We start from the raw sequence: 9,367 nt of genomic DNA on the forward strand, positions 1-9,367 counted from the left end.
CATATATGGATTACAAGTTCATGATCTAAAGCCTAAACTTGAACTAAATTGCAATAAATCATACCAAAGCAGGATGGACACTTAGTTTAATTGTTAATTGTTATACAGATTACTGCCCATTCTTTATTTAATTGTTATACGAATTAATCAGATCGGTTTAAACGGTTTAAATGGTTTTAAACGATTCGGTTTAAACGGTTTCAATTCGGTTTGAAACCAACAGGTTCCGTGATCAAAACCGACCTGACCCATTTAGCTAATCGGCCTAAAATTTGAAACCATAACCGCACCATTTACTAAACAGTTTTGCAATTTCAATGTAAACGGATCGGTTCGGTTTTGACAAACGATTTTGATTACAAATTCACATCCTTATCTGCGGGTTCGACCCCTTTCTTACCACTCTCATTAGTTAGTTAGGATTTATTTTGATTCTTTTACGACAGCAATCAAAAGGTTAAGATAAGCATAAAGGAAACGGATCCACATTGTAAATCTGGATTCTTGAAATCTGCATGTTATTGGCATTCATTGGAAACATGACCACAAGCTGTATCTAGAAAACTCTGCTACTAGGCAACATAACCACACAAGCAGTAGCCAGACAAAATATGTGACAGGTGATTCCACCATTAACCTTCTATTAATTGAATTATGAGTTCTGAAGTATCAAAAAAGAAAGAACAAATCAACAGCGAAAGTAGGACAAGTAAAATTGGGTCTCTTCATATTTTTTACTCCATAGAGTCCCAGATCCTCCTTCGCAATATACCTAGATCTTCAAGGTCCAAACCAGCCCCCATTGTAGAGAAAGAAGGGTGGGGGAAGGGAGACCACAAGTTTTGGTCGATTAGAAATGTGACTGGCATAGAGAGCACAATGTCAGTTTCCACACTACTGAATGAAGGGCACATTAGCAGAAAACCTCAATCTGACTTCAGCTTCAGAGATTTAATTGCATTGGATTGGCGGCTCCCACTCGTACACCTCCCCACAAACTTGAGGATCTCATCAATCAGTATCACTGGAAATGCAACAGCCAGCACTAACAGCCATTCATTCAGGCTGAGAGGCACAATAGCAAATACTTGTGCAAGGAATGGCACATACATGATCAAGAAATGCAAGCCGAAGGAGACAGACATGGCCAGCAGGAGCCATGGATTGACCCATGGGGGCATAGTCAAGAGGCTCCCATCCTCAGACAAGGCATTGAGGGAGTTGAACATTTCAATCGCGACCAAGACCGAGAGGGAGAGGGTCATGGCTTTTACTTTGCCAGCCTGGAAGTAGTCACAAGGGTTATCGAAGGAGAAAACCTGAGCACCAGCTGTGAAGGGGGAAACTGTAAACCCTTCCCAGGAAGAGCAGTGACCCCAATTGGAAAGCTGAGAATACGTGAGAAGTGTGTGGCCATCCTTGCTTAGGTCAATACCCATGAAGGAGCCATGTGTATACCAAATGACAAAGACACCCACAGTCGCTAGTCCAACATAGATCCCGATAACCTGCACCAATTTTTAAGAGTACATTAAGAGAGAAATTGAGTAAGTTCCATAAGATAAAACAACTGAGAGAGCAACAAGAAGATCATGAAATCTTTTCTACAGGAAGAAAGGAAAAAGCTAGTGTACCAGGTAACGGAATAAAATCCAAGCACTGATCAATGAATCATCACTTCTTCTAGGAGGCTTCTTCATTATATCCTTATCTGGTGGATTGAATCCCAAGGCTGTTGCAGGGGGGCCATCAGTAACAAGATTGACCCACAAGAGCTGAACGGGGATCAGGCCTTCCGGAATGCCTAAAGCTGCTGTTAAAAATATGGAAGCAACCTCACCAATATTTGAGGAGATCATGTACCTGCATTAAAATGAAATAAAAACATCAGCCCCATGCTAAAAGGTAGTAGGGCGCGCTATGATGAGAGAAACAGAACTTGTGACTATTAAGATGTCAATCCTAGATAAAGCAAAAAACATTTACGTTAGAGAGAAATATGAAGCCTAATTTACACATAGCATGTCTGTCAAGTGCTAATAGAGATGGTTTTCTTCCGACTGTGTTCAGACCCTTCTAACAAAATGAGGAAGAAAAAGCAGAGAGTTGGAATGTAGTACAGCAGTGAAATTCGTAAAACTGCAATAGAATTATACCAAGCAAGCAACTAAATGTGTTCTTATAGTTGCTTTGGCAATTAAAGATCATCCAAGGTGGGAAAGTATCTCCAACAAAACCTCAGAATGAATCCCCAAATATCACAAAACTTTGTTAAATCTTCCTACATATCCACATATGTCAAAGTATAACTGCCCATATTGGCATTTTATCATGGCAAGCATGCAATGAATAAGAAGGGAGAGGGTTCCCTGAGTAACGGGCATAGGGGAGCACACCAATGGGGAGCTACAAAACTGTTTCATATATATGGCAATTAAAGAGGTCATTTCATGGTTTTTTTTTTTTTTTGGGCGGGGTGTTGGGGGGTGGGGGTAAGCTTTCCAAGCAAACAAGTCGGAAAAGTTAATATGATGCTGGAATAGGGAAATTAGAGTTTGATTGAATCTAGAATAGATCAAGGGCTGAGTGACAAATGATGATTGAATGATCTCAGTGAAGTAAAATTTATAAATAAGCTTCAAGCAACCAGATCTTTACCTGGAGCTGATCCGTATAGCTCTCGATCCATATTTAAGGAGTTCTAGGGGCAAGCTAAGGAGATGTGTAAGGTTCAGGCACGGGCAAAGAGAATCTCAGCAAGCAAAAGCTAAAATGGCAGTCTTGCAGCCAGACCTCTGACCCTTGCTTGGCCCAATTAAGCCATAGGCATGTACCCACTCCTTTATTTGAGATTGACATTCCCATAGAAATTTTTATTTTTATTTATTTTTTTTTTTTTTGGGGAGGTGGGTTTGGGGTCTCTGAATTCCTCCAATTACAAATCCTATTCCAATGTTCTTTGCGTAGATATTGGCTATTCAACCATTTTTCAAAATGCTATCCACTTAAAGAAGAAATGCTTTCTGGGCCAAAATGTTTCACAACTAGAGGGCGATTTAGCTACTTAGCTTTGCGTCACATACAAGCATCTTAAACAACAGGTTAAGCAATCATCCTTTGTAAAGGCTTTAACTTGAATAATATTTTCCCAAATGGGAATATTTTATATCACTTATAGTAGGTGGGGAGTGGGATCTTTCTAAACTGACAAGGAACATATGCATAATTCTTGGCGTAAACAAAGAGGTCTGGTTCACCTGGGGGTGTTTTGGGTTCATATTCCCTAAAAATTAAAACAGGAGATGAGACAGAGAAACCTCAGTAAGGGATAACAAAGCCCCCCCCAATCCAGATTAAAAATAAAAGGAAAATCCAGCTGAGAAAAAGGGGAAACAAAGGACTAAACTCACAAATTAAACTAGTACCATAGCATAATCAAGGGCGACCTTGACCAAAACGAATTGCCACGAGTCCGACAAACAAAGTAAATAAGACTAATATAGGTTGCGTTCTTCATTGTATTTGAAGTAGGATATGATTTAGATCACAACGGGGGTATGTATTCATCGTAATAGATTTAATGGATTACATAGCAGCAGCACATAGACATAAAAGAGGAAAGTCCATTCTCTTCAACTCTTAATATGACTCAACCTGAAGTATATGTGTTGAATTTGTTTTGGACAACAAGCAAAATTTATGAATTAAAGTAGAATCTAAATAAAAACTGAACGGACTCCTAAAGAAAAGTGAAACAGAACATAGGAGGGGGGAAGCTAGATAATCAAGTAGGCAAACCAATTCAACTACACATCATTAGAAAGTTTCCACGGTAGAAAGATACCACAGCTACTCCATACAACCAGCCTTCCCATAGAGAAAGTGACCCCAGGCATGCCACATCTCAGAGAAAAAAAAATCCCAGATGGCTTGGCATGCCCACAAGCAGGTTCGGACTGTTCTACGGGGCCAGCATCTGTAGGTTTTTAGCTCATCAACCTTAAAAGTCTTACCAAATCACCCCCTATAAATGGAAGAGTATGACAGGTATTTCCCAAAAAGTATTCAAATCATTGTCGATAAACAATAGGGCACCATCCCCATAGCAAGTGTACATAAAATTAGTTGATAACAACCAAATTCATAATTTTCTATTAACAACTACATTTTTAAAATATTATAATCATATACACAAAATGTGGGAGCTGTAAAGGAAAGGGAGCAAACCTGATGAAAGCCTTCATGTTGTCATAAATAGATCTACCTTCACCAACTGCAGAAACTATTGTACTGAAATTATCATCAGCTAACACCATGTCAGAGGCTTCCTTTGCAACCTGTAAAGTAAATTTACAGAAGGTTGAGGCATGAAAAATATATTTAGACAGAAACTGACAGCAAAAAGATGGAATACTCATTAATTAAAACTGATGCAATGACCTTTTCCCCACCTCAAGGAAAGATGAACAAAGGTTAAAAATGAATTAACAATGGGCACCATGTGGTTTTTTTAGCAAGAGCAACTATGTGAAATGTTGACCACAAAAGTGCACTAAAACGAATTCTATATAACAAATGTCCATTGGTTGTCTGTTCGCAGGAGGAAACCCAAGGGTCAGCCATAAATCTCTTACAATTTTTTTTTTTTTTTTTTTTGAGGTGGGGGGTTTGGGGGGAGATAAAACAGGAGTACATTCCCACAATAGTCCCAGAGACAACTGTGAGAGACAAAAAAAAAAAAAAAGAAGAGACATACCTCAGTTCCAGCTATGCCCATTGCAATACCAATATCAGCTAATTTTAAAGCAGGGGCATCATTCACACCATCCCCAGTCATCGCAACAACCTCCCCATCTTCTTTAAGCAACCTCACTATCTCTTGTTTATGCCTTGGTTCAGCCCTAGAGAAAAGAAGGCCACCGCTTTGCCTCAAATGCCTTTTCTGGTCACAAAGACCCATAAATTCTTTTCCAGTTAAACTTTTCAAGCTAATGTCTTCTTGAGGTCCAAAGACACCTATTTCACGACAGATTGCTTCTGCTGTATTTTTGTTATCTCCTGTAATTACCATAACACGGATGCCAGCTGCTCTGCAATCCTCAATTGCACTGTGGACCTCTTCTCGAGGAGGATCCTGTAATGATTTACATTAAGATAAAAGTGGTTAGTTGATCAGAAGTACCAATCACCAGAAAGAATCCAAAAGAGCTAATGCAAAAACAGGGATGATAAATAGAGCATTTGCCATCTCACCCTCAGTCCCACCAAGCCAACAAAAATGAGATCACTCTCAATTGATGAATAATTGGATGGGTTAAGTAAGAGTTTATGAGCTGGATGATCTTCATCACCATCATATGTGTCAAATTCAGCAATCTCCTTCTTGTAAGCAAAACCCAGACAACGCAATGCAGCTGTGGACATTTCATGAAGGGATCGTAGAATAAGATCTTTTGAACTTTGATCCATTTTTACAACAGAACCATCAAGCAACTGAACATAGGAGCTCCTTTCCAATAAATTCTCTACCGCACCCTGCCACAAAAGATACATTGTTACAATGTATCCACAAGAATTTCCCAACCGCAATAAACTTGACAAAGGAGCAAAGAGCAAAAAACCTAGAATGGTTAAAGGCAGGGCAAGTCATGCTAGCTTCCGAGAGAAGAAGTAAAAAAGAGCAAGAGCAAAGACAATTGAACTGAGGCAAAAAAAAATACTCTTGCCTCATTGGTGCAAATCCTTTTTCTCCATGTCTTGTAAAACCCCCCTCCTCATGCATTTTGTGTTTGTGTGTACAATAAAATTTTATTAATATTTTTTGTATGCAATATCAGCAACAACAATGGTCATCTGTACAAAGATCATACAGAAGGATCATGGTAAATGTTGTTCCCCACTACCCTGAATCTGTACAACAGGTAGAGTACATTACATCTGTACAACAGCAGCAAGAGGCTGAAGCAAAACCATGAAGCTTGAGAATAGTTTCCAACAAAATTGACAATGACCAAAAAAACCGTTGACACAAAAACCAGATATCCATCTTAAATCCAACATTTTAATAAATAGAATGAGCCAAGAAAACATGTGCACGCACACACATATACTCCTCAATCATCATAGTTTGGAGAATAATAGAAAGAAAAAAATGCAATGAAGCATTCTGGAAACTTCTTCACAAATAAATAAGTGCCAAACAGCTAGGCTTCACGACAGAAGACATACAAGAGAAACAGAATTTGTTTGTTTATATACCTTCACAAGTAATGAATTCCCTGAATCAGATCTCACAATAACTCCCATGGACTTGCGATCACGGTCGAATTCAAGAGTCGCGATCCGACGTGCAATGTTATTCCATTGTTGACAGCAACCTATGATGACAACGACATACCCCCAAAAAAAAAAAATTAATTTTCCAATCATGTCCTTCAAGAAACACAATAAAGTTCACAGGGTTTCAACATACGCAGAACATCAGTAGATCCCAGAGACGTGTCAGCACACTGTTTAGGAAGCCCCATCTTCTCAACCATAACCTGAAAAGAGAAAGAATGAGACTCACTAAGGAACCAAACCACATCAAACGATTAAATTGCTTAAATAGCCTTCAGTAAAATATGTATATTTTCTTATCAAAACAACATTCCAAAAAGCACTTGAAAACCTTCAGGGCTATAGAAAAACCACGGAAAAAAAGAGTAACAATAAGGGAGAAACATATCTCATAAGTTTTGTGATTATGTTCCTAAGATAATTGTCTATGCCCTTGCTTGGCATTTCAGGATTGTCTTTTTTCGTTGTAAAACAATTCCAAAAATCACGATGAAAATATAACATGCCTGATCAGATTACACAATAATGAATAAGAGCTTAAAGATACAAGGGTCTTACCTTCAATGCTGCTTCAGTGGGCATACCAGTGGCCACATGGTGATGTCCGGATTCTGCAACACCTGCATCATTGCAGACAGCAGCAATCTTTGCAATTGTTTGAAGATTAGCATCCATACCACCAGTTGGCCAGTCATGAATCCTTCCATCGACAGGGTTGTATGTGGTTCCCTCCACTTTGAAGGTCCTGGTTATATCAGCCCTAGGCCCCATTGCCACAAGCTTTGCCACAGCCATCTGATTGGTAGTCAAGGTACCTGTCTTATCAGAGCAAATCACAGTTGTACAACCCAGGGTTTCAACACTTGGCAACTTCCTTACAAGCGCATTCTTCTGCGCCATCTTGCGTGTCCCGAGTGCCAGGCAAGTTGTGATAACCGCCGGTAATCCTTCTGGAATGGCAGCAACAGCCAATGCCACCGCAATCTCAAAGTAGTATGTGCACTTCTCGAAAGAGAACTTAAAATTACTTGGCCAACCGTTTACGTAATCCCAAGTGAGGAAGTATCTCACATTGATAAGCCAGACCAGAGCACAAATAACACCAATAATGGCGGTGAGGACCTCTCCGAATTCATTCAACTTCTTCTTCAATGGGGTATCGTCATCATTCTGCGAAGCAGAGTGAATCTGGGAATGAACTTTCCCGATCTCGGTGTTCATGCCGGTCTGGGTGACCAAGCAGATGCAATTCCCATTCACAACCGTTGTGCCGGCAAAAACCATACATCTTTTCCCTTGTATGTCTGTGTCTTCGGGGACTGCCTTATTGGTCTTGTTAACAGCTTCACTCTCTCCCGTCAATGACCCCTGCTCAACCCTCACCGTGGAGCTTATCAGACTCAAAACCCGCATATCAGCAGGAATCTTGTCGCCCACCCTGAGCTCAACAATATCACCAGGGACGAGGTCCTTGGCAGGTAGAGAAGAAATCTTTTTCCCTTCACGAATCACCGCGGCATGCTCCGATTGAATTTCCTTCAGGGCTTCCAGTGCTTTCTCAGCGTTGTTCTCCTGCCAGACTCCAACTGCAGCGTTTACAATCAGGATCAGGAAGATCACAAGAGGCTCAACGAAAGCCGTAATTTCCATCTCGCCTCCTTCATCTCCATCGTACCAAGCAAGAACAAAGGAAATAACGGCAGCCGCGAGTAGAATCCTGACAAGGGTGTCGTTGAACTGTTCGAGAATCAAACTCCAGATGGAAGGACCGTCGTGCTTCTCCAACTCATTCAAACCGTAGATCCGACGCTGCTTCTCCACCTTGTCCGAACTCAAGCCAAAATCTTTATGGACATCGTACTTTTTCAAGCACTGATCGACGTCCTTAGCCCACGCAGGATAAATTTCCTTGTCAGAAGGTCTCGAACCACTACCATCACGTTTTCCATAATTTTCCCCTCCTTTCCCCATCGAGATTCAGTATTACAGGAACTCGACAAGAAGAAGAACAAGCAGGAGTGAAAGAAGAACACTAATCTATATATAAAACATAAAAAAGAGGTTGAATTTCCGCACAGGTTTCTTTTTTATCTACCAATTCGATGAAACCCTAACCATTGAAGATCTTATCAACATAAGAGAAATCTTTTCTGAACGAATCTTTGCTTCCAATGCACGAAATTAACTAAAAGAATAAGAATTGATCGATCGAGAGAAGAAAACCAATTGCGAAGAGAAGCTTTCTCAAAAAGTAGAAAGATTTCGAGGTTACAATTACCAGATATATGCAGAGCTTCCAATACTCCTTATGGTAGCCAACTTCTCTGATAGTTATAGTGGGAGGCTCTGCTACTCTCTCTCTCTCTCTCTCTCTCTCTCTCTCTCTCTCTGCCTCTGTTTAGTTCAAAGTCCAAAAGAATAAAAAAATTGAATTTGGAAAAAAGGAAAAAGGTAAAGAGGAGAATTTGTTTCCGCCTGGAAACTGAAAGGAGCGCTTCAATCGCAATCAACGAAAACCTGACGATTCACGCTATTCCTTTCCCCACAAAGATGGAAAGAGCCATACGCCATTACGGTGTTTTAACGTCCTATCGTCCTCCTTTGTTATAGATGAATCAACATGAGATCATCAATGTCCGATTGGAATCTACTTAACAATATACTAAATCAGTGGTCTTTAAGCACGGGCAAACTTCTTATCATTGGGCCCTCTTGTAAAATAAAATGGACAATTACATGATTACCCATTTTTGGGTTTCTCTATACAAAATTACCCATCAAAAGTTTAAGTTAACAAAAATATCCAAAATTAGATTTTCCTTCACAAAATTACCCACTTAAAGTTTAAGTTAATAAAAATACCCAAAATTGAGTTTGATTTACAAAACTACCCACTCAAAATTTTAGTAATAAAAAAATACATGATTATATGTGGAAGATGAAGAATCACTATTTTGGATAGTTTTGTAAACTCAAACTTGATTTTGGTTATTTTTGTTAATTGAAACTTTGGGTGAATAATTTTGTA

At 39.6% G+C, this 9,367-nt stretch overlaps 1 protein-coding gene across 1 annotated transcript; it reads right to left on the minus strand.

Moving 5' to 3' along the window:
• Positions 1-610: 610 nt before the first annotated feature.
• Positions 611-8,849, minus strand: LOC122084181 (calcium-transporting ATPase 1, endoplasmic reticulum-type-like). The gene is made up of 8 exons (XM_042652262.1): positions 6,898-8,849; positions 6,473-6,542; positions 6,259-6,377; positions 5,254-5,535; positions 4,757-5,134; positions 4,228-4,337; positions 1,635-1,863; positions 611-1,508 (listed from the first exon to the last, which is right to left on the minus strand). The coding sequence occupies exons 1-8, from the start codon at positions 8,308-8,310 to the stop codon at positions 927-929; spliced, it is 3,183 nt and encodes a 1,060-aa protein (XP_042508196.1). The 5' UTR covers positions 8,311-8,849; the 3' UTR covers positions 611-926.
• Between the last annotated feature and the right edge of the window lie 518 nt (positions 8,850-9,367).

This window comes from Macadamia integrifolia, chromosome 7, assembly GCF_013358625.1.
Source record: "Macadamia integrifolia cultivar HAES 741 chromosome 7, SCU_Mint_v3, whole genome shotgun sequence".
Taxonomy (NCBI): Eukaryota; Viridiplantae; Streptophyta; class Magnoliopsida; order Proteales; family Proteaceae; genus Macadamia; species Macadamia integrifolia.